The sequence below is a fragment of the Vidua chalybeata genome, chromosome 2 (genome assembly GCF_026979565.1).
Source record: "Vidua chalybeata isolate OUT-0048 chromosome 2, bVidCha1 merged haplotype, whole genome shotgun sequence".
Classification (NCBI taxonomy): Eukaryota; Metazoa; Chordata; class Aves; order Passeriformes; family Viduidae; genus Vidua; species Vidua chalybeata.
Window position 1 is genome coordinate 40571743 of NC_071531.1, and position 26173 is coordinate 40597915.

General features: G+C 34.2%; 1 protein-coding gene across 2 annotated transcripts in view; it reads left to right on the forward strand.

The window, feature by feature from the left end:
* The window catches only part of UGGT2 (UDP-glucose glycoprotein glucosyltransferase 2), a 75756-nt gene that overhangs the window by 20800 nt on the left and 28783 nt on the right, over nt 1-26173 (forward strand). For both annotated transcript variants that reach the window (XM_053934018.1, XM_053934021.1), the window contains exons 9-23: nt 2339-2438; nt 6249-6309; nt 9024-9115; nt 10027-10177; nt 11173-11292; nt 13454-13539; nt 15064-15199; nt 16735-16866; nt 17579-17743; nt 18190-18313; nt 18412-18510; nt 20332-20426; nt 22587-22793; nt 23974-24105; nt 26005-26132. In XM_053934018.1, coding sequence (XP_053789993.1) covers nt 2339-2438; nt 6249-6309; nt 9024-9115; nt 10027-10177; nt 11173-11292; nt 13454-13539; nt 15064-15199; nt 16735-16866; nt 17579-17743; nt 18190-18313; nt 18412-18510; nt 20332-20426; nt 22587-22793; nt 23974-24105; nt 26005-26132 — 1828 coding nt within the window. The remainder of the gene's footprint in view (nt 1-2338; nt 2439-6248; nt 6310-9023; nt 9116-10026; nt 10178-11172; nt 11293-13453; nt 13540-15063; nt 15200-16734; nt 16867-17578; nt 17744-18189; nt 18314-18411; nt 18511-20331; nt 20427-22586; nt 22794-23973; nt 24106-26004; nt 26133-26173) is intronic.

Sequence of the window (26173 nt, forward strand, 5' to 3'; positions counted from 1 at the left end):
CTTACATTCTTCAGCTTTAGAGGATAACCTGATCAAAATTAGTTTGCCTATATATTAGTGCAGTGAAGGAGACTGAGCAATCATCTGAGCTTCAGTTTCTTTTGGGACCTTGATGTTACAGAGCTTGCTAGTGATGTCCAGTCTGGTATTAGCTGTGTGAGATAATTGTAGTTCACTTGTAGTCTTTTATCATTGAAGTTCAACTGCAGGATTTATCTTTGTCCAAAATTAAAAACAATTGAAAAATATTGCTTTAAAGTTCTCTTGAGAAATCTACTTTGAAAAAAAAAACAAAGAAAATAATGGGTTGGACTATTTTTCTTTTTGTGTGTGATTGAATGCCACTTGGCTGATAGTAAAGCTGAAGCAGCCATGAAACTTCAATCCCTTTAATGTCTACCTTCAAAAGACAGTACAAGGTCTCTGTTAGTGGTGCTCTTTTCTGTGGTGTTATGGCTACATATATAAAAAAGGAAACTGGTGCTGCTCCCCAAAGAACTAGTTCTTAGTGTTGAAAGTAGTTAAGTGTTGGGGTGCTGTTAATTAATGTCAGGAAGACTTGTAGTGGCTTATGGTGCAGGATCTTCAGTCTTCAGCCTCCACATTTTTGGTGCAGTTGATTTGATACCCGGACTGCTGACATGACAGGGTGCTTTCTCTAGTTCATTCTTAATGACTAATTATAGTGGCTGAATTAATGGCTCAGCTTCTCTCTGATTTCCTTTAATTAGCTTCAAAGTAAAAATCTCGCTAAATTTAAGCAAAACTACTTCAGCTATAGGGCATACTTCTATTTATAAATGAACCTAAACACCATTCAAGAGTTGTCTTTCAAGAGCTTCTATATTTTAGGTAAGTAATTTGTAAGTACTTTTTCCTCAAGGTGCCTTACACTGTGCTCTCAGCTGTGTTAGGGTGCTGCAGGGGGAGGTCTGTAAGTGACAGCCCTGACCAGAGATAACGAAGGAGGTACAAAGATGTCAGTTGGCATCAGTGGTATTTGATTGTGTGTATCCTAGCTGGTCAGCATAACATGGAAATTATTAACAGTTTATGAAGGGTTTTAGGTGTATGACCCAAGTTCACAGCTTCCTCACTATCTGTAGTAACAGCAGCAGCTGGGTGTTTTTGCTTCAACAGATCACAACTTATATGCTGTTGAAAGGATCCTGAAACCTACTTTTAAGAGTGATTTCTTTTCTTGTTAAAAGTATTAAAAAATAGAAGTTAACACTCCACTTCTCACTCACCTATTTTTTTTTCAGCCAATAAGTACCTTATCAGGCTAAACTAGGAATGTCCTATTCACTTTGATTCAGCCTTCCATTTTTTTAAATCTTAATTGCTTCAAGAAGATGGCGCAAACTTTTACTAGGCAGCATCCGCTACATCTTTCTAGCCAGCACTTTTTACTATATGTGGCATCAGCATTCCTCAAAGTTAATAATGTGAGGCTTTCAGTTTTTGTTTAAACATCTTGACTAGAAAATTCTGAGGAAAAGCCATCACTGCACGAGTTAATTATGCAGATGTATACAAGGTATATGGAAGCATCTAGTATAGTACTGTGTTACCTCATTGATTCCAAAATTGGATTTGTCCTAGCCTTACATGTCAAAATTTGTCATGTTCAAGTTAGACTCCAGGGATAGCTGACTGAATTCCATCACTGTTTATTCAGTGGATAGACAGATTAATTTGAAACTGCCCTGTTATCTGAAAATGTACTTTGTTCTGAAAATGAGATCCCTTTAAAAATGTGCTGTTTATGAGAACTGAAATTTTAGGGTAGTTTGACTTTCCATTTGTGAGTCACTATTTTCTTTGTAAAGTTGCTGCTCCTTTTGAAAATTGTTCAATTCATATGTTCTATGCAGCTTTCTACATTAAATATATTTGTCATCTGAAAAAGTTGTGAAGTCCTGGATCTGGAAAGGTCTTGCCCCTTCCTGCAGTTATGGGTGTCTGTGGATTGGTGTGTGTCTAGGTTTGAGTGTGGTACTACCCTTTTGATGATGGCATAATACCTCGTGATGAATGGTCTGGATTTTTTGAAGTGTTTCTGTAAATTTAGAAATTACATATACAATATGTATGTTCAAGAAAGTCAAGCAGAATTCTGTAGAAAAGCCTGAATTTAGTATTTCCAACTTCAATATGACCAGTTTTTCAACCTTAATAATGTAACTTTCATAACTGTTGAATCAATGACTGAAACATAAAATATATAAATAGTGAGAATGTGTATATGGAATAGTTTTCTGACTGTAGGCAGTAATGATTGAGTGGTATTTCCAGTGATTTTTTTTTTTAATTTATTTTTCTTCCCTCATTCTAGATCTTAGTTTTCAAGCAGCTACTCGAATTATGTCTACCCCTATTTATGATGCCTTAAAGATAATGAAAGACATCGCTCAGAACTTCCCAATAAGAGCCAGGTATGATATTTAAGCTTTTTTTTTTTTTTTTTTCCAAACACTGTTTTTGTTTGCATTTGCCTGTAATGACAGTAGTACAGATTTATATCCAAATCCTGCAGTAAGATACTCATGTTTGACAGCTTGCTAGATGGATTCCAGGCAATTTCATTGAGTGGAAGATAACTCTAGGGAGAGCTCATGGTCAGTCTCTTAAATGTTTCCTGTCTGATGCAGGAGATGCCATGAGGACATGGTAATTACTTCAGGCACTTAGTCCTCATGGATTTCACTGGACTGATATTTTCCCAGCTGAAAACTTCTGTTGAATTAGTAGCAGAACTAGTCACAGTGGGAAGAGGCAAAATGCCATTAATAAATTTTGTAGGGATCTATACACTTTAGTTCTAAGCTCAGTGTTGCTGTTGAGATTGGGCCCTGGCTGTTGTATGGTAGTATTCTTACTGGGGAAGAGGTGTCTTCCATAACAGATTACTTAATAAAAGATCAAGATAAATATTAAATAAATGGACATGTCCCAATTTTAGCTATCTGAATATGAAAAATTGTTCTAACTGTAAGCCAGTAGTATTGTAATTGAGAAATGCTTTTCTTCATACTTATTAAGTTCTTCATGTAATCCTATCAGCAGTATTTGCTTGAATTACTGAATTAAATGTAATGCTAAATAGGGTTCTTAACTCAGCGTGCTTTCACATTTTGCCACTCTTGTTTAATTATCACAGTATTTCATTGTCACCCCTGATTGTCTGTTGGAGAAAATCTACACCATAATGGAAAAACTACTGTTGTAACGTCTTGTGTCAAGGAAGCAAAATGCCTTTTAAAATGCCTGAAGCATACTTATTATGAAATAGTATGGTCAAAGTTTGCACTTAGATTAGCAATCAGAAAATTCAGCTTTCCAGTAGGAGATAGTGGAAGCATACATAATGTCGAACTTCAAGTCCAGTTCTGTTCTTTAAAGGACAGGAAAAAGTCATTTTGAAGTGTGCCAGGTGACATTTAAATCATGGATTTTACAAGTCATTAAATCGTTACATTCCACTCCAACTCCCATTGTGTGTTTGTGGCATTAGAGAGCTCAATTTACCTACTCTTCAAGTATTTTCTGGGTAAAAGTATAAGAAGACTTTAAAATTATTAAAAGGGGAATCACTCTTTCTGTCCTGCATGAATTATTCTAATATGCTAATCTAGCATGTTATTTTTAACATGAGAGATTATAAATATTCAAATAATTTAAATTTGGTAGGTCTACATTGACAACTTAAAGGAGCACTGTGTAAAAATAGTGCACAGACTAAACTTCATTAATAATCTAATCATGCTTAACCTGATGAATCAAAATACTAGTTTGGAAAAAAACCTAGAATAAACAGGAAATGAAGAGATATTGCTTAGTCACTTTAGATAAATAGCCAATCATTATAATAACAGTATTTTTAAATTGTCTAAGTTTCAGACAGTTTTTATATGAAAACAACCATTTTCATTACACAAAATTTAGTTTAAAAAGGCTGTATGCAAATTCTAGAACTGTAGTTTTGAAAATAAAATACTGCATGTTTCTTAAAAATGGGATTCTTTAGACCTTAAAAAAAATTAATATGCCACTCCTCTGAAATTTTCTTTCACTTTCTAATGTACCACCTGTATTTTTGTCTCAGTATTTCCAGTTGAAAAGGTTAGTCTGAGGTAGATTTTACAAAATGTCATCAGATGCAGACAATGTACCAGATGATATATGTCATGGCAACATTTTGATAATTCATTTTATAAGGTATTTTTCATCTTTTATTTATTATATACTTGTCATATTATTGCATTCTCAAAGAGCAGATAATTAAGTATTATAATGCTCTGTTACTTGCTATTTTTTAATCATTCACAAATGTTAACATTACGATCCTGTGAAAGGCTCCTTTTTTCCTCTCAACATTCAGTACTATATGACTACATGTTCTTCCAGGTAAGAATAAAGATGCATAAAATTATAGAGAATATTTCAGCCTTAAGGTCATTCCACAACTTACCTACATCACATAGAAAGATAAATAGTATCCATTTACTTTCAGCCAGTGAAGTGTTTCTCTTTAGTTAGAGTCTTGCACTTGACGATTACAAAAGCTTCGGTAAAAATTTTGTGACGCGCTGAACAAATTGAACAAATGACAGAACTGCAAACAAACAGATGTCTTTCACAGGTATGCTTGTTACCTCAGGTTGCTAGGGTGTCCTTTTCAAGGATCAACCATCACACTTTCTCCATAAAATTATGCTAGAATCCTGCATTGTCAACTGCCATGCATGAACAAGGAGCTATTTAATGATTCCTTGGATTGCTTTCTATTACTAGAACAGCTATCAGTAAAGCATACCTTTTGCTGATGGGTATTTTACTTCCTTGCTAATGTTGGACCACCTTTGTATTTTCCTTTCCATCTTTTTATTATTTTCATATTTTTGTTTTATTTTTCTGCCTAACTACTCACATTAGAAGCCATTTGGAAATACACAGGTTGTCCTTTTTATCTGTGCATTTTTTTATCAACTGAGTGTGCTTTTGAGAGTTACAGGCCCTACTATTTCTGTTGAGTTCAACATAATAAAACTCAGGTTTTAAAATTTTTTTTTGAAATTTTTTGCTTCAGAACTCTCTAATACCAAGCTTGGAAAAAATGCTGTTTGCTCCTACAGTATGTCTCTTTGGTCACCTGGAAAGCTTGAATAGTTATTTTAAAAAAACTGATTTTATGTCTTATTTCTGACATATTGTGAGAAATGTGGAGTGTACTAGCAAGATCTATTCTGAATCAGTTTCTTTGGGGGGAGGTGAGGATTTATATTATTAAATGCTTTATTTTCCACAAGTTTGGAACTGGCTTAGCAGAATCATTCTCAGTTTGCTTAGTTAACTTTCAGGTTTAATATTACTCCAGTTTTTCTTGAAGCCCCATACAAATTCACTAAAACATGTACAGTCCTGTTTTGAAAAAAAATGTTCATAAAGACAACTAGAATATTTATTTGGGCATTTATCAGGACAGTCAGATTTAGGTTAATATGGTTTAGGTTTTTTTAAGACATGGAGAGATTAATTTGCCTCTGAAAGTGTTTTATGATAAGCCTGATAATTATAAACTTCACATACAATACACTGTGGCAGGGGAAGATAAAATAGTCATCCAGAGCATTCATCAAAGGTAAAAAAGACAAATCGATGTGTTACCTTCAACAGATGGAATGATTAAGGAAACTAAAACTTTGTCTATCTGTGAATGCTTAACATTTTCAAGGGTCTCTATCTGCAAATCTCTTTTTTCTAAGTCTCAGCTAATTTTAAAGGGGTCATTGTTTGCATGTTTTCCTTGCCTTTGTTAGACAAATCCATGGCTTTCCATGCTGTAAAGTTGAGTACCATGGAGACAATAATATTAACTTAAAATATGCAAATATGGTATGTATTCAGGTAATAATTTAGATGACCAAACAGCTTACTTTTTTACAATATACATCTAGAAAAACAAGCCATGAGGAAAGATTGAGAGTGGTAAAAAATACATTGATGATATTACTGAAAAAAAAACCCTAGCCCAAATCTGAAATGTGGGTTTACTAGAGTAAAACAGAACTATATTTGTCTTAAATATTCAGAATTTATGATACTGCATTACTCTTCTTTTTAAGACTTAATTACATTCTTCAGTTACAGTGCATTGGTTGTTTAATTAAAATACCAATTACATATAAAATAATGCTTTTTTAAAAATACAGTGGTTGAGTGATACAAATATTTTGTTTTAACAGATCACTTACAAGAGTACTCGTAGACAAGAAAATGCAAAATGAGATAGAAGAAAATCAGAAGGTTTGTTTTTATTTCTTCAGATGGACATTTGAACTACTGTTGTATTGCTGCTTTTGGAGATTTTTTTTTTACTGTAGCAACTTTCACAGGTTTTGTTAAAGAAAAAGACCTAATTGTTCTAAAATCTGTTGTGAGACAGGTAACATTTAAATATGTAATTCAAGTATTTCACTTTCTGCTATTCGTGAACCTTTCTCCATTCTCTCTTTAGGTTTTACAGAATTAGGCAAGGCCAAACAGTTTTCATGGAGTGTTGAGTTGAGTCACAGATTGTGTGCTGGGAAAGCAAAATAGGTATCAGTTACTTTTTCTATGGCTCTGGTGTTGAATCTAAGCCTGCTGCTTATGTTATGGTCAACAAATGCGAACTTTGAGCTTTTCACACTCTCAGAATCACACATGCAGCTATTCTGCAAGGTGGTTTGAACATCACTTGTGGCAGATGGTGGTTTTGTTTTCATCCTTGATTTACTGCATCATTTGTGCCTTGTACCGTGTGAGGAGTCCCTGTTGCTGTGATTTTGACTGATCTGAGATTTATTTTGAGATACCAGTCAATATTTGGTAAATTCATTATGTCTGTCTCTGTTCAGTTTGGATTTTTTCTTTCACATTGAGTGTGCAGGTGAATGTTAGGCACCATTCTTGTAGGACTGGTCATGTGGCATGACATCAATGACTGGTCAAATGAAATGATCGGGAGAAGTATCTTAAAATTTGGATCTGAAACAAATTACAATGGATATGTGTGGTTGGTCAGCTGAATCACTCCTATGATTCCATTAATGTATTAGCTACATTAAGTGGATTTTATGCACCTATCACACAGTTTTAGTTTCATGTGAGGTCACATCCTTCCTGTACTCTAAAGGCCTTTAGGCAGCTAAAAGCTAAAATTTGTTGAATTAAAGTGAAGAAACTTCCTGAACACTGCTGCTTGAGCACAATAAATTGTCATGTGCATTCTTGAACTGCAGTACATCCATCTAGCAGCGGGAGAGATATGATCCCATGCTGTGTGTAACTGGATGATTCCCTCTCAAGATAATGAAAGTTGAATAGGAAATGCAACGGGAGGAAATAAAGTTATTAAAAGTGAAAGACATGTGATGATTTAGGTGTAATGAGTTGATACCTAAGCAAGAAATAGACAAAGAACTGCTATAGATAAAAGAAAAAAGTAAAATCTCATTAAACTGAATTCACAACTTACAATGCAATAATTTGCTGAAGTTTAACAAGAAAATACTACATGAATATTATCAGCCTTAAATTCTAGTGTTGGATACCTAAATACTCCTTCCATCAACGTTTTTATGACAAAGTCGATGCACTTCTAGACAATAAAATATCTAGCATCAAAATTGTATTAAGAATCTTAACTCTGATTTATCAGTATCTGTCAAGAAGATGGAGCCAGGCTCTTCTCTGTGGTGCTGAGCAATAGGACAAGAGGCAACAGGCAAAAACTGATGAGTTGGGAAGTTCCACCTGAACATGAGGCAGAACTTCCTTACTTTGTGAGTGACTGAGCACTAGAACAGATTGCCCAGAAAGGTTGTGGAGTATCACTCACTGGAGATATTCAAGAATGCATATCTGAACACTATCCTGTATGTGTTCAGGATGTGCTTTAGGATGACCTTGTTTTGGGAGGGAGATTGGACCAGATGACACACTGTGATCCCTTCCAACCTTAACCATTCTGTAATTCAGCTCAGTTCTTTTCCTATTTGCATTTCCTACTTACATTTAACTGTGTGAAAGTAACCACCCTGCTTTACATGAATGATACCATTTTCAATGTTCTCTCATTTTTGCTCTCATTTGTCCAGTTACAGGCTTATATCAGGAGTGCTGTACTGAGCTTGAGTTGCTGCTGTAGGCATGTTTTTCTAAAAGTACATTTTTTTTGTTCACACTTACTTTGTTTAGCAAGTGGGAGCTAAATTGGAAGAAAAAATACATCTTCTGTATTTTTTGTGTTTTCTCTGTTGGGAATTCAGGCAGATCTGCAAATCTGACTGCTCCTTCTGTCATGGGTTCTACTGCTGTTTCTCCTGTCACTTATCTTGCTACAGACTGAATGATGTTGTGCCTCAGAGCTCTCTGTAGGAAAATGATAATAGATGCTTTACTCCCTAAATACCACCTTCCTCTTGTATTTGTTTATGGTGGATCTTTTTTGTTCTTTGCCAAACAAAGATACGCTATCCTTTTCTCTCTATGTTCTTTCCATGGTCCCTTTGTTAGACAAGATTTTAAGTTTCTAGTCCGTTTTTCCTAATTCCCTGAAACAATTCAACTACAAGTTTTTCAGAATTGAGAGATATTAAGTCATTGAGAAAGCCGGTTTCAAGTGGAGGGACACATGTAAGGTTTCCCTTTGCTGTGTGGATGTATAGAAATAATTTTAAAACTTCAAGTTGTATTTCTGTATGTGTGTATTTTTACTTTCTGTTGGCAAACACTGAGAATGTGTCCTTTTCTCTGCCTTGTACGGGTAGGTTGTTTTCATTTGTATCTGTACATCTCAAGTATATTAAATAGCACTCATAAAATATGTGGTCATTATTTTTTCCAACACACAGATAAAAGAAGACATTGTGTGGAAAAGATTTGATATGTCTGTTTCGCAGAATTGCTTAAGGGTGTTTATATATGTTATTATAGACATAAACCTAAATAAATAAGTGGTACTTTTTACTTTTTAGCATTTCCATGAAACACTTGGAATTCAACCTGGAGAAGCACGTTTATTTCTAAATGGCCTTCATATTGACCTGGATTTTCAAGATCCCTTTAGGTAAGATGTACATGTTGTTTGAAGGTCACAGACTTACTTATAATACTGGGGAGTTGTGCTCCTGGTCGTAATCTCATCTGTTGCATTTTTGGGGCAAGGAGTGTTCCAGTGGGAGGAATACTGATTTACAGTGGTTTTGCTTAGAGTATGGCCATTATATAAGTAGTTGAGAATAACCTTTTCTTTTGGAATATATTTTCTAATTTGCTTATAATTTTACAACTCACCATGTAAAATTAATTTGGAAATGGAAGGAATCTAACGTGTGTTTGTAAAAAGACTGTTTTCCTGATTTTTAAGTAACAGGGATATGAAAGTGCTACTTTCACAAAGTCACAAGGTCTTGCCAGCTGTGTTCTGCTGTGGAGTACTTCAGGGGGATTTTATTCTCAAATTTGAATTTTCAGATTGCAGCAGATGTTCCAGAGTCCTATTGGGTCTTCTGGGAGGTTTTAGGGTATGGCTGTGTGTTTCCTCTATGCTAAGTTCTGCCATGATACGGGCTTAGAGTTCATCTGTGTCTACATTAATTGCTTGCTTCTCTATTCACGTGCAAAGCTGCTTCTTAGAGCACCCCAGCTTGGATTTTGGCATCAGGCAGGACAGTGCAGCAAAAAAGCTTTTGCTCTGCTGTCCTGACACTTCTTACTAAAGATGGATAAAATTGCGTTGTATAAAATAGATCTAAATGAATAAAAGAATTGTATAATCTGTTGTAATTATGTTTTGAAATAAGTTAGAGGCATAGTGTTGTTAACTGATGTTGTTTTAAACATTAGGCTGTGGGAGAATATAAAGAGAAAACATTCCTAAGACTATTAAAATGAAGATTGTTTTTAGTTTTATTAATAATTTTTATGTCATGACAAGAGATCTTTGTAGACATTATGTGCTTTATCTCCCTGAAAAAGCATTTTAGATACTCTTAAACTGGAAGGAAAAGTGATGCATGGCCTTCATGAACTTGGAATCAAAGGAGAGACCCTGAGTAAATTTATGAGGTTGCATGTGCATCCTACAGATAATAATTATGCACTAGATATTCGCCACTCTTCAATAATAGTAAGTACATAAAGTTATTTTTTTAGAGATTACATCTTTGATAATTCTCTGTAAGAAACAGTTTTCCTTTTTTTTTACCTCAGTTGAAATACTCTGCATAAGGCCATATATCAATTAGCAGTTCAAAATGTTTTCAAGGGTAATATCCCTTCAATATTTTTGAGTAATTTTCTCTAGTTTATACCTTATTAAAATATTAAGATATAGGGTGTTTAAAGGAAAAGAAAAATATATTTAGAGTAGTTGAACACTCCAAACTATAGAATTTGCCTTTTATAGCAATTAATGTAGCTATGTAATGTTACATAATATCTCATATTAAACAAGACTTCTAAGTGTACTTTACAAGTATGATAAGTGAATTTTGGGCGTCTTAAATATATTACTTCTAGCTGTCCAATGACTGTGATTTTTACCCTTCTTCAAAATTTACACAGGTTTCATTACAAAGGTTATACACCAGGGGAAAAGGCACAAACCAAAACCACTACAGCACTAAAATATTATTTTCTTGTATATGAAAGAGCCACATCTCACTCTTCTGTTTGCCCCAGCTTGCACAGAAAGGACTAGAAGAATGAATCAGCCACATGTTAATTGGCTATTTTGATGTATCTAGACCTCTGTTGCTGCAGTCTGAAGATAAATATTGTGCTTGGATTACAAGATGGTTGTGCTGTATTACACACATCTGTGTGATACATCGTTATGATGTTTGCATTGTGAAAGTAATATTCACCGTTAAAAAAAACTGGTTTTATTCACATCCTCATACACAGCACTAATGATCCATTTTCCTTTTCCATCCAGTATTAGTTGTATTGTGTACTGCAGATAAAAACAGTTTGATTAAAAAGAAAAAACAAAGATAAAATTTAGAAGCTATTTCCTATTATTATTTAAGAAAAGGGAGACATTTTATAGTATTATTATGCCCACATATTTTTCTCAGTGTTCAATGCATGTTTTCTAAATGGCAGCCTTTTTTGTTTTAGTGGATTAATAATATAGAACAAGATCACAGCTATAGCACATGGCCTGCAAGCTATCAGGAACTGCTAAAACCCTCATTTCCTGGATTTTTACATGAGATTAGACGCAATTTATATAATTTGGTAAGTTTGGAGAACCTTGGGTTTTTTGCATAATGTATATGTTAATATGTGGGCAGACAGTTTATTAAAAAATACACATGCTGGATTTATTGTTATGTGGATCTGCTACGAGTAGTGAATACTGCTTTATCTAGTGAGTCATAGGGGGTTATTAGTTTGATTTGCGGATGGATTTGGGCACAGTTTTGTGAAGAGTTTTTATGTTCCTTTCCATGTTACGCATAGAAAATTCACTACTATCAAAGCATGAGGGAAGGTAATGATAGCTGTCCATGGTTTAGAGATGGTAAACTGAGGTACAAAGAATTTAAGTTATAAAGCATGCTAATTATTAATGTCTTGTAGCTTAATTTTTCCTCTGTAAATAGGATTCTGTATCACCTAGTAAGCTAGGGAAGCAGCAATTGCTGATTTAATTTAGAATTACAAAAGGTAATTCTACAAACCGTAGAATCATAAAGTGGTTTGGGTTGTAATGGACCATTAAAGGTTACCTAGTCCAGCTCTCCTGCAATGACCAAAACTTCATCCAGCCTGTTCTTTAACAATTTAAATGGTGGTCCATCCACAGCTTCTCTGAGCAACCAGTTCCACTGGGACACCTGTGGTGTCTCACCATCCTCACTTCTTCATATTCAGTCAAAATCTGCCCTCTTTTAGTTTAAAACTGCTACCTCTTGTTGTATCACTACAGTGTCTCTACTACTTGTAAAAAAAACCCTCTCCTTCCTGTAAGTCTCCCTATACACACAGGAGAAGTGCTCCAGATTCTGATTATTTTTGTGGACCCTTCTTTGGACCCACTTGAGGTCCATGTCTTTCCTGTGCTGGGAACCCCAGAGCTAGATGCAGCACTCCAGGGTGGGTCTCACCATGGCACAGGGACACAATCCCCTCCTTTGCCCTGCTGCCCATGCTGCTTTGGATGCAGCCCAGGACACATTTGGCTTTCTGGCCTATGAGTGCACACTGCCAGCTCAAGTCCAGCCTCTCATCCACCAGCAACCCCCAAGTCCTTCTCGGCAGGGCTGTTCTCGATCTGTTCATCCCTCAGCCTGTGTTGATAAACAAGGAGTTGTCCCAGCCTAGATGCAGCACTTTGTCCTTGGCCTTGTTGAAACTCGTGAGGTTCCCACGGACACACTTCTTGAGCTTGTCCAGGTCCCTCTGAATGGTTTCCCATCCTTCATGTGTGTCAGCTGCACCACTCAGCTTGGTGTCCTCTGCAAAGCTGTTGAAGGTACACTTGATCCCTTTGTCTTTGATATAGTTGCTTGAAGTGATGCAAAGTTTGTGTGTAAAAAGACAATGAAAATACCAGCAATAGATAATAAAAAAGTGTATGTTTATAATGAAGTGTAAGATGTGTAATATGAAATAGATTGCATTGTGTATTCAGGGTTAAATAAAAGAGCTGTATTATAGAAATCTATAACACACCATTTCAATATCATCTGAAGGGGGGCGTTCAAAATTTTTAAAGTTACTCTTCCTTATTTCAGCTACTGTAGCAAATTTGATGAATTGTAAAGGAAGTTTGCAGTAACAAATTTGAATAAATGAGGTCCAATTAAATCTACATAAGGATAACTTGCCTATGCAGACACATGTTTTAGATTCTATGCATGCCTGAAAGATCTGAGTTTATGCTCTAAGCTACACTAGGTGAAAGAGTGACTACAAAGATAGGTGAGACAGGAAGGAAGAAATCTTCCCAAAAGCTCAATTATTTACTTCAAGTTTTTAGCAAAAATATTGTTGATTTATTTTTGTTTGGTTTTCACAACAGAAGAGAGTTTGTTAAAAGGTGTAACAGAAAAATCAGCTATTTATCTTTCTAAAATAAATATGGAATTTATTAATAAAAGCAGAGTAATGGCACAGAGTCTTTCAAAGGAGGACAGCTGGATGGATCACTTGGTTTGAAGTTCAGTGAATGGTTAAATCCTATTTTCACCGTTTGATCCAAATTCCTTAATTCTGATGTTATTTTCATTTATAGTCTTATTGTTTTCTTAAAATGAATGCTTTAAAAAATTGAAAACAGCTGGGGCATACAGTTCCTTTGGAAATGTATGTTCTTGTGTTAGAATTAGATGAAGAAAAAATAAAAACAGATCAAGAATAAATATTGGATGCCTGATACATTTTTTCTTCTTAGGTACTTTTTGTTGATCCTGTCCAAGAAGATACTGGTGATTATATGAAGCTGGCAGAATTATTCTATCATCATGATGTACCACTTAGGTAAGGAAAACTGCAAGTCTTGAGGAAAAATCTTTAAATAAGGATTCTTTCCTTTTTTCTTCATCTTCTGTTCTACTAGACAAGGATATGAATTCAGGTTAAATCCAATGTAACAACATTCTAATAAGGCACATTGGTTACCCATTTGTGTCAAGCTTACTCAGGTATTAAGTATTCTTAAGCAAATAGATTGCAAGGTATAACATACCTGAGTGTGTGTAAAATGAACTGCAAAAGTCTGATAAATTTTTTTTATCTTGTGAAAGAGTCCCACTGGGTGCCCTTGCAAAGTTGCATTCTAATAAAAATATTCATTATGTAAAACATTATTTCAGGGAATTTTTAAAATTCAGTTCTTTCAATTGTGATTGCTTTATTTAATGTTGTTTTGATATATACACTTAAAGACCATAGTGAGATTATCCTCATTGAGTTTTGAATTTCTGAAAGTGAACATCATTTTTGAGAGAGAGAGACACTTCTGAGGAAGAGTCTGGTTGATCTGAGATACATAATTGTAAAAAAAATGAATTGGTCTCAGAAATGGCTGTTTATTTCCAGTTTATAAAAGAAGGATATCTAATGTTCAGCAAGATTAATTGCATGTTAAATATTTAAAATACTCCTGTTAAATGGCTTTTTGTGTCCTCAATAAATTACAGGTGTTTAATTTTGCTTTAAAATTTTACTAGTTCTCATCTTTTTTTGTAGTTGTTTTACTTAATTTTTTTTATCATTCAATTACAAAAGCATAATGAAAGACAGATCACAGTATTCTGTGTGTCTTCTCAGAAAGTTTTGGGTTGGAAGTGACCATAAAGATAGTATAGCCTAGTCTCAGTCCAGCTTTTTATATGAAAAATGGTATCAGTGCACCACCTCCAGAAGGCCTTTTTACCTCCAAAGCCTCATATTCCTTTGGGTTTTCTTTCAATTAATGGAAATGTAGGGATTGGTAGTAGAGATGTTTAAAACTGATATAAGTGGAAAATGAACGGCAGTGGAAGGCCCAGAAGGTTAAAAAGGCCAGAGAAGGGCTACTAGGAGTGGCACACACTGATGATGGGACATCAGTACCCCAGCACATCTTCATGCCTCTACTCAAGATATCTCTGTGAGGAAAAATAAGACAGGCAATGCCCAGACTAAAACAAAGACTTGAGTCATTAAGAGATGATGGCAGCAAGGTAAAGAATCAAAACCTTCATATAGGTAAGGAGAGAAAGTAGTGTGATTAAACCCTATTGACTCGCAGAAATCTTAATTATTGTCAGCTGTAAAAGGTATATGTAAAGTCAGTACATAGCTGGTAACCTAAGCATACCGTAGAGGTGATGAAGGATGCCTGGCTGGTATCCTGTGTCAGCACACAGTCATAGGAACACCACCCAGGTACAGGGTTTTTATGTCTATGTGCTGGGCAGATCACTTGAATGCAAACATTTGGTTCTTCCATGTTTGTATTAGAATTTTTGTGAAGCAGATATTGTGTTAAAATGTATGATCTTTTTCTTTTTTTTATAGAATTGGAATTGTTTTTATTCTAAGTACAAAAGAAGAAATTGATGGAAATGAAGATGCTGGAGTAGCTCTTTGGAGAACTTTTAATTACATTGCAGAGGAATCTGACACCTCTCAGGCCTTTACATCGATAATTAACGTTCGTTCTTTCACAAGAAATCATCTATTTACTTCTGGTTTATAATTTATTAATAGTTAGGATCTTGCTACCTTGTGATAACATGAGATGTATGCATTTACTTTATGCAGAAATTAAGTATTAAAAGCATGTATAGCATTAATAGTCTATAGAATTATTTGCAGAAATACCTTCATCTTGCAGAAACCAATTTTCTCTTGTAATTTTGCCTATCACCAGGCTTCCTTCAATAATATAAAGAAGTAGATGCATGCCTTGCAGATTTTAGTATTAAGAAAAATTATTCTGTATTATTTGTGTTAACATGATGGGCATGTCTTTGTGTTCTGTGTCTTTTGGAGTACAGGGATTTTAATGTCACTTTGGCAGTCCTATAAGATTTGAAAAGCCCTTTCTTACTGTCCAGTGTAGGAAGTGAAACAGTAGGATAATTTATTTTCTTTGGTCATGCTTGAGCTGTCCATGGCTGCAGAAAACATAGAAGTACTCCAAGCTTGCAGCTTAATGAGACAGGTTAACTTTGTGAGAAAATGCAGATTCTCATAAGACAGGAATTTCAGAGATGAGAGGTGAATGGAGGAGAAATAAGGTGAGCCATCTATATAGAGGCTCTGTGGGTAGAAGTTAGAGAATATGGTATTTATACATAACAATTTTACTTCAGTTTGTTTTCTGGTTTTATGTTTAGTGCTTAGAAAATATCATGGTGTCATGGATAAACTTAGAGAGCTTAAGATTAAAGGAATTGAAGTAACTAGGAATACCTTGGAAGAGAAATCCACAAATGTTAGGGAGCTGACATATATGGGTAACAATTATCCATGACTAGATAAAAAAAATATAATTTACAGTGTGCTCTTTAAAATGTTGTATTCCTCTCTTTACTTTGTTTCCTTATATAAAAAGGTGGGATGATAAATATAATAGATAACAAAAGCAGAAGCGATAAAATAAAGTTTGAGCTATTCAGAGCTATAGAGGAAAATATTGTTCCTCATTTTAAGAGAAATGAATAATTCTCACTTCAAATTTTTATTGTATGTTTGATGAAAGTAATAAAATATCATTCTATGAAATAAAATAATGGTAAGGAAAAATTATCACTGTAGAAAAAAGTATCACTGACTGGTTTAGGCTTGGATTAATATGGATTCAGGTAACTATTTACGTTAGTTAGTTTATAGAGAGAATTTAGATTACCTCTCCAATTAGTAGAGAGAAATAACCATTCACATTTAGCTCACATAGGTGTATTTCTTTGGCTACTTCAGATTTAGACAAAAGGTATAATAATAGATCAGTCAGAACAGTGCTTTAATAAAAAATCATGCATATGTGCAATGGTGATAATTACTAAAGCAGTATAAAAATTGCAGTACAGCAACAAAAGCAATATGAAATTATAACAGTATAAAATTTGCTAGTGCACTATAAAAGATTATACTTATTTATTATTTATTTACTTCTATTAATTTTATCAAGTTGTTTGACAATTTACTACATTTTTTAATTTCCTTCGGTTATAATTCTTACAGATGTACCATGAGGTGAAAGATGGAAATGTTCTGACAGTAGATGATGTGAAACACGTTCTTAGGAGTGAGTATCCCCGTGCTGATGTTCAGAGTATCCTGGATGTTCATTCTGAATATGATGAAGGGAGGAAGGTACGTTGAGAGCGCTGCTGAGTAAGAAATACTGCAGTGTATACAACTCGATGCATTTACTAAGCTGAAGGATTGCTAAATGTTAAAGCAAGTAAATACAGCACCTTTGAGTCAAATTTTTCTTCAGCCACCATTCAGTCATTAATGGAAATGTTGTAAAGGTTTCTTCATTACTACTCTCACTATGAAAATTTACTTTTGCCTGCTGCTTTCAGGAGCCACAAGTATTTTTCTAGTAGATGTGTCAAGGGGTCTCTCTTGAATTCTGCTTTCTTATCAAATAAAGCTTGACTTACAAACATAAAAACCTTTTGACGTTTTTTTAGGGGTCTTTCTTTGGTAAAAACAGCTTTGACTGTCTCAGGTTCTTCTCTGATGTTATTTGCTTAATTTTTATTTTTATTTTAAAATAAAAGAATAAGCTAAGAATGTTAAGCAAAATAAAAGACAATATCTCAGCAAGATGATAAAGCAAAAGTTCACAACAAAGTATATGGATCTATAATTTCCTTTGTCATTCTGTTTGACAAATGAGTCCCATCTGTCCTGTTAGGTTTCCAAATGCTTTCTGTTTTGTCCCTGCCACTCTTGACAAGGTGTGACAGTGAAGAGTGCTTGGAGATTAGAGTTCATCCTCTCTTGATACTTGTTTCATTTTTTACTACAGTCAGCCACAGTCTCTTTAATCCTGTGATATTTCTGATTTGATCAGGCAGGAGCAACCTTTTATAAGAAGAGTGGCCTGGGCCCACTGCCTCAAGCGCTGTTTAATGGCGTGCCCTTTCCCAGAGAGGAGATGGATGCGGCAGAGCTGGAGACGCTTATCCTTCAGAGGATTTTTGATGCCACCGGCTTTTTCCAGCGGGCAGTGTTCATGGTATGCTTAACATTTCTGAACGAGTGCAAGATGAGGTATTTGACAGTAAATTGTTTCAGTCATGTTTATATATTATGGTTTTTTATAATGAGATGGCTTGAAATTAGTGATATCATGCCTGCAATTACGTTTTTACAATCATTTGTGGTCATGGTTTTGAAAGAGTGTATTGAAATTATTCAAGGCTGAAAGATCAGCTAAGCATATAGTCATTATATGGAATTTTTCAACCAGAAATGAGAATGTACTGCAATTTTTCATTGAAAAATATATCTGATATTTTGAAATGCTGTCTGTGTGACATTTATATGGTTTTGACCTGACATTGTCCATAACTTGGTGTGTATAGAAACTTTAAGCTCAATTGAAAGATTGTACAAATACTTGGTCTTTGTCTTGAAAATCTGTCTTAAAAGTACAGATCTTACATTTTTCTGTTACTCCAGGGTTTGTTAGATGATCATGTAAATGCAGTGGATTTTCTTATGGATCAGAACAATGTAGTTTCCCGTATAAACCCCCATATTCTTGGAGCAGAAAGAAGATACATACATTTCAGATCCGCTTCTGGTAACTCCTTTTCTCGGATATTGTTGTGATTTGCGGATTGATTTTTGGTTTTGTTTTTGTATTTTAAAGTCTAATACTTTGTGTTTTACATTATGCAGTTCCATTTCATGTGGAAGACTTCTCTACTTTCTCCTTTTTGGACTCACAAGATAAAAGTGCTGTAATTTCAGATAATATGAAGTATTTAACGAAAAAAGGTAATTAATTTTCTCTATAGGTTATCTATCTGTCTGTATATGACTATTACAAATTGTAAAAATTTACCAGTAAAATATCCCAAGTAAGTCAATATTCCAAGGATTCCATGTAAATTTAATATTTCTCCATATACCAATATCTTCTTTCAGGAAGCAGAGCATATCTGAATATTACAAACATAAATTATAATTAACAAGGTAGTTAGTTATTGTAGCTTTGAACTGGGGTGGATGTTGTGGCTTGTTGTTTTTGTTTTACAAACATGAGGTTAAAAAGCTTTAAAAGACTTTTGCAACTTTGAAGGTAGACTCAGCTTCTATATATATGGTTTTACTTGACGATATTGAAGTCTGGTTTTCAAGTGACTCTTACTTGCAGCATTGTCAAGTGCAGAATGTAGAGTTTGTATGTTTATACCAAAAGTAGGTATTTCTAAATTTAAGGAATGATTTATAATGTTTCTAATTTATTAACATTAAGTATCTAATTTATTAAGACATTAACCCTCTAGTTAGATAATTTAATTTTGCTGAATGAGCCTTTGTTTCTCTATAGAAAATAAATAAAATTTATATTCTGATAAATTATAACTAATTTATAGATTTTGTCTTTGTTAAAACTAAAATGTTTTGTACATTTCAAATGCTTTTTGATAAAATGTTCTCATTGCGTATGCAAGTACTTTTCCTTGAGTGAGAAGAAATTACCACAATGGGGTCATAATTCTGCATGGAATTTTACAATAGTCTGTGCTTTATGAAACAGCTGCTCATTTACATCAGTCCATCAAGGGACACAATAACCCTGTTAATAAAGTACTTTCTTTCAGTGATTTTTATGTGGTATTTACAGAGTTTTAATTAATTCATTATCAGAAAGAAATGCCAAACACTTAAATTTCTTTAAAATAAATTTATTTGACTCTTTGATTTGACTATTTGATTCTATGTCTACAACCACAGGGACATCCGAGTCAACTGTCAAATGAGTGGCTTTCAATCTGTAGGATTATTTCTAAGATTGAGATCTCTTGTATAACATGTATGACCTTTAAGCTGGAACCTATATTTCAAATCTCTCTCCCCAGTGTGTTTCTCTAGACCACAGCAACAATTGATAATAACCTTTTCCTAGCATCTCACCAGAACCCTGGAAAATTTCTGTCCTTATGCATTATGTTTTAGGGGATGTATGGTAGACCTGAGTAGACTGATATTCTTCTACAGATAATTTTGCAGAATTTTTCACCCACCATTCCTCTTCTGTGACAAGTAAAGAGCAGGAAACCATAGAGCAAGAAAAACAGAAATTACCTGCATGTACACTCACCCAGTAGTTTACTTTCCTTGAACTGTATTTAGTATATTCCCATTTGTGTCCAGAAATTATAAGATTTTTCCTGCCTTTATTTGAAGGACTTTCCTTTGCTGCCAGGGAAAGTTACCGGCTTAGTTTATGTGGTCCTGTAAGTACTTAATTCTTTTCATTTCTGGCTATATGATCAGTCTTCATCAAATGTTCACAAGTAACCTCTGGTAAAGCAGGAACTAATTATTTAGGGCGCTCTTGTCTCAATGCTGAAACAATGGATCAGCTCTTTTAGTCTCTCTCTCTCCTATTAATGTGATAAATTGCCTTCTAAGAATCTTATTTCAATTCAGAGGGCAAAAGATTCTGATGTGGCAAAGATTATTCTTACAGGTGAAGTCAGCAGTCAAACATACGCATGAATTTAGAAATGACAAACCGAATTAATTTGTTTTTCATTAGTCATGAGGAGATTCTCCAGAACATAAAACAGGATTATCTTTAATTTTCAGATGAAGATGCATTGTATGCTGTTACTGTCTGGATTGTTGCTGATTTTGATAAGCCAGCTGGTAGACAACTGCTTTCTAATGCCTTGAAAAGCCTGGTGAGTTTCTAGCAGATTTTATTAAAATAGTTATTATGAATATGTTGTTAACAGCTCTCTCTGCACATTAAAAAATCATACTCTTAAATAAAAGTGTAGCAACTTTATTGCTGGTCAAATGTAGCCCAGAATGTTACCTGGAAGGACTTTGGGATACTGCCTGTTGATGTGAACCATTAAGCAGTGTTCTCTTGTATTTTGTGGCATAGCTGTGGCCATGAAGCAACCATTTTCCCCTGTACTGTTTGTGCGCTTCAAAGATCAATTTTCGTGTGTGTTTTAATACGCTAGGAGGATCATCCACATTTACGAGTTTGCTTATTTTTAAGTTCTTCTGTGTTAATAATAAGATTTATAGTATGAATGTCTGAAATATGAATATACTTCAGAAAGTATAAATGTCAAGTCAATATAAATGACAAAAAGACCCTCTGTTTGGGCCAGGTTAAAAGAGTACTTAAGCTGAAATGGGGAAAGCATCTAGATTTTCTAATCAAAAATGAAATAGGAACCACCTAAGGGAATTAGAAAATTGGAATGTTGCCAAGAGAATGTGATAACAACTGTGTCTTAGAAACAGGCTTTTAAAAAGTTAAAGAATTAAAGAAACTTGTACTATTCAGTACAAGTCCTTGTTACAGAAAAACATTTAATTTCTTGAACTATTTGATGTGTGTCTCAGGCTTGACAGATGTACTCCCTCTGTAGCTTCATTTTTTAACCCTCTTCAGCAGGGGAAATGTGCCACAGCTCCCATCTAAGAGGTGAGAATCACCTGAGCAAATCCCCCTATGCTGGTGAGAAGAATCTAGGAAAAAAGCCCAAAACATTAGATAAATTTCATGTGTTGCTTGGTCTAGTAATTTTCAAATTTCATGAGAAATAAAACAGTATTTTTTTAAGTCCATTGATTTGTATTGAGGTTATTTACTCCTTTCTAGTCCATTTTATCTCTTGAGTCAGGGTCTAGTATAATTCCTGATAGTAGCAGAATTGGCATAGTCACCACTTGCCCATGACTTGCCATCAGCATTTGAAGTAAAGCATGCAAAAATCTGGGGGTGAGAATGGCTGAAGGAAATCCACTTCTAGCTATTCCAGCTAATACATGCTATTTTGAAAACTCTGATAGATTTTTACTTCCTTTGAAAAAAAGCTTAAGCTGTCTTAGCTGGAAGAAACCTCTTGAGGTCATCCAGTTCAGCCTCTCACTCAAACTGGAATTATTGCCTTGATTACATCAGGTCAGCTATAGGTGTGTTTGAAGGATTTCTGAAAATCTCCAAGGAGGTGACTCTGTCCCTTCCCTTTTCAAATTACTCTGGTGTTGCACTGCCTTCCTATTGTAGTTCTTTTCTGCCAAGCCAAAGTTCGTGTGCATTACCCCTTGTTACACTCTTTGCTGATACCAGGAAGGGTTCATGTCATGTTTTTCACTCCCCCTTCAGCAGCTATTGGTTGCTATCCAAGTTCTCTGTAGTCTCCTTTTTGCCAGGTGGAGCAAACCCAGATTCTTTAGTGCTTCCTCATAGTTTTCTGATCATCTTGGAAGTACTTTGTGGAAGCCTCTCCAGTGCTGAATACCAGTGATTGCATTCTTTATTTTTTTGTTCCTTCCTGCATTGGAGTCCATTTACCTTTTCTTCAGTTAATGGTGTTATTTGATCCTACCTTAGAATCATCACACTCGCTGGTAAAATTTGAGTGGCATCACCCATGTTAGGAAGTGAAGGATTTTGCTCCTGCTGAACATTAGAGTGATAAGTGGATAAATTCTCTTGCATTTATTCTATGCTTAGTTCAATAAGTTTTGAAAAATAGACATCTATAAAACTAGTTCTGAAGTCCGTAAATGAATACTTGCTTATGTCCTTTGTTAAAAATATGCTTCTGCAAAATGCTCAAAGGCAGTTGTTCTATTAAAAAAACTTAACACTTCTATTTAAAATCTTTATCACAGAATAGGTAAATCCTTACTAATAATATTTTTACTCACAGTTGGAGTTCTGAGTTAGTCATTGATGTATCTTTTCTAAAGACAAATAGCTGCAAAAAATTTAAATACTTATGGGCATTTCACATAGTTATAAATTATATGAATACATTAGAACAGCAGATGGAAGTGTAAAATTGCTAACTGTTCTGTGTTTTTCTTTGCAGAAAACAAGTAGTCATACACGAGTTGGGATTTTGAACAATCCTTCATCAAAAATAAAGGAAGATAACACAGCCGTTGCAAGAGGAATTTTGGCTGCTTTTTTAACCCAAAACAACAGCAACTTAAAAAGTTTCCTAAGTAAACTCAGTAAGGAAGAGACAGCAAAATCCCTTTCTGCTGGAACTAAAATTGTTAAATTCCTCATCCCAGTGAGTACAAGCTAAATTAGATTACTTCCTTCTTTATTATACATCTATCTTATTGGAAGGAGGGGGTGAGAATAACAGTGTTTGGCTGAATGCCATGAAGTTTATTACCCATGCACCTTTCTTCTCAAGCAGATTTGGATTTTTGATGACTTTCATGTGATTGAAGAATAGAGATTTTTTTAACTGGGAGAAAATATGAGAGTATTGAAAAATTCAGAATAGGGAGTACCAGATAATTGAGACCAAAACAGTTTAATTTTTGATTTTTTCATAGCTCTCTCATTTAGTTAAAATTGCAGTATTAATGTTTTTCAAGAATTTAGAGTTCAGAGAAAGTTAAGACTACATGAGGGTGGAGGTGAGTTATGAAATAACAGCTGCTAACTACTGTTTTTTGTCTCAGAAGGAGTTGTAAATTTTAGTCTTTTTAAATAGGAGTTGTTGGAAGACTAAGAAAACTCTCTGGAACCATATTAAAAAATGAATATTTTTGAGTCATGCTCTTGTTTCATTGTTTAATAAATTTTGAAAGACATAAATGTCTCTAATGAAGCTGTGTAAGCTAAGTATGTTACTAATTCATGTCATTTTATTAATTGTATCTGAATTAATCTGTTTGCTGTTTATTGGTCTGTTTATTACTAATGAAGACATACATATCAGAGTAACTTTGACAGGTGAGGCACAGTTCCAATGTAAGTTTCAGCATGTTTTTCCCCACATTGAAAATGGATTTGTGTGTCTTCTGGATGATGTTGGCTTCCCCAAAATATGTTCAAATTGTATCCAATGGCCATATTAGAATGACTGTTAGGTTTTTAGAGTATTACAGATTTTTGTATATCGTTTTCCTAAAAGTGGAAATAGAGTTGAGTTGTTAACAGAGCATTTCTTTTCATGCAGCTGTTGTGCTGGATCATAGAAAAATTGCCTGACCTCAAGCTCAGCTTTGCTCTCATGGTTATTCACAGTTGCCCCAGCATACAAACTGCACTCTAGGTGGTTTTGAGACGTGGCTCACCACCAGCAATTATGTTCATACACTGAAGCTGAGGTGGCTGTTGTACTTTGATTTCTTGTTTTACCACATAACTTGAAGAAAATCTTTGATTTCCTCACCTGTTACAAAATTTATTTTTGCTGAATCATTCTAGCATCTCATGCTTTACCTTTGCTTTAGGGAATGGATGGCGATACTTTGGAGAAGAAGTACAACACTTTAGGACTGGATTTAATTAAAACTCAACAGATGTTCTGCCAGGAGGTTCTGAAGCTGCTTCCTGGGCAAATGGCTGTTATTAGCAATGGCAGGGTAAGAAGGAAATTAAGTCTCTCAGTATTTCTTAGGATTTTTTTACTTCTGGAACTTCAGTTTCAAACTGAAGAAAATGCATTATATTGATTTCCCAGTTATTCAGACAGTTGTTAGAGAATGGTATGAATGTATGCCTTGCTTTTTTTATTTTGTTTTACTCCTAATTTGTTCATTAGCTCCATTCCATTGAAGCTACTATGTGTCTATGTCATTCCCACAGCTATTTCACAGTTAATCTGACAAAATTCGCAAAATAGGTTAGTATCTGATTTATTATTTGTGAAGTTTAAGAATAACTTTTGATCCTGAAGTTACTTTTATTTTACTATGAAAATAAATGTATATAAATTACATTGAGTAGGTTAGTATTTCAATCTCTAAAACACCACATTTTAATAAATACTATGTTCTTTTATAGTCTTAATTCTTAATATGCAGATAAAAGTATAGTAATTTTTTTGTTTCAATTTCTTGTATGTATATGTTGAAACCAATATCCTCAATTACAGTTTGTCAGTAGATTATCTGTGATCAAAAAATACAATGTTGCATTCAATATTTAGTACTTGTTAAATGACAGTCAATGCCTTACATTACAAATACAATTTACAAACTACATTTCAATTCTTCTATTTTCGATTTACTCCACCATTCGAAAGAAATAGAAAGAAAACTATGTTGTCATCTCATAACTGGAAACTCTTTAAATTTAGTGAGTTTGGTTACTCTTATGCATCCTAAATGCTTCTGAGATGCAACTGAAATACTGCTAAGTAACACAGAGAAAGCATTTTTGTTGATGAAGCTTTAAAGAAGTGTTGGCTTTTTTTGTGTCAGCTCCCTCATAACTAAATTAGTGAATTTATTTTATAAATTATTATTACTGTTCTCCATGCCTAAAAAAGTTCAAATAATGTAATATTTTAAGTTTTGGGGAAATAAGTTTCATAAAAATGTTTGGATAAATTTAATAATATATATTCATATCTGTGTTTTCACTCTAAACTATTACTTTTAAAAAGACATGGGATAATCTTCATTTCTGTCCTTACTATTTCATCACAGAAGTTTAGCTTTTATGAGCAAATTATTTTTTTCTAATTTATTTCTCCAAATTACCCTAGTATTTCATAATTACACTATGGTTTCATCTATCTCATGCACCATTAATTAAAAAAAAAATCAAAAGTGGAATTTGTTATATAACCTCTCATTTATAGGAAGCAGTTGAATTTTGAAGAGGCATTTAGCACCCAACTTATATAATAAGATTCTACATCCTGGGAGCCCTGTAGGCTGTTGAAGCTGTCTTGGGTCAATTTGGCCTGATAGACTGAGTAGGAAATCCAAACAACATCCTCAAAACTATTTTCTGGGACTCCAAGACACTTTCCTTTCTTTCAGACACCAAAAAATGTAGTAATCCTGTATCCTCTTATATTATGCATTTTGTATCCTTTCCCATTCTTTCTATCCATTCTGATTCATTTGACAAGTGGTAGAAGGAGATTTTAGTTTTTTAATTCTATGAACACAGAGTGTGGTAGACAAATAGTAATGTGAGTTTAAAATATTTTACATGAGAGAGCTTTTTCTTAGAGTTATTTCTAAATAGTGTATTCCTTAACAGAAGGATGTATAATGAAAAATAGTGTGGATATTTCCATTGCAGTTATTCTTTGTGATTGATAATTAACTGTAATCATATAACTGTAAAAGCCTAATCCTGCATAGTTACTATAAAATTTAATTAGTTTTGTAATCAGTAGTATTGATGTATATAGAGATTGGGGTTTCATATTCAGTATTGTGCATTCATTTAAAATATTAGTTTATTTTTGCTTACAAACAGAGCATTACTGGGACATTCTACACTTAACATTTTTTTTCTCTAAGGTACTGGGTCCTTTAGATGAAAACGAATTCTATGTAGAAGACTTTAATTTGTTGGAAAAGATAACATACAGTACCTCAGCAGAGAAGATTAAAGCTATAGTCAAGGAGATGGGAAACAGTAGTAAAAGGTGAAATTCTCTTGCCTCATAACATGTGTGCAGATCTGCTG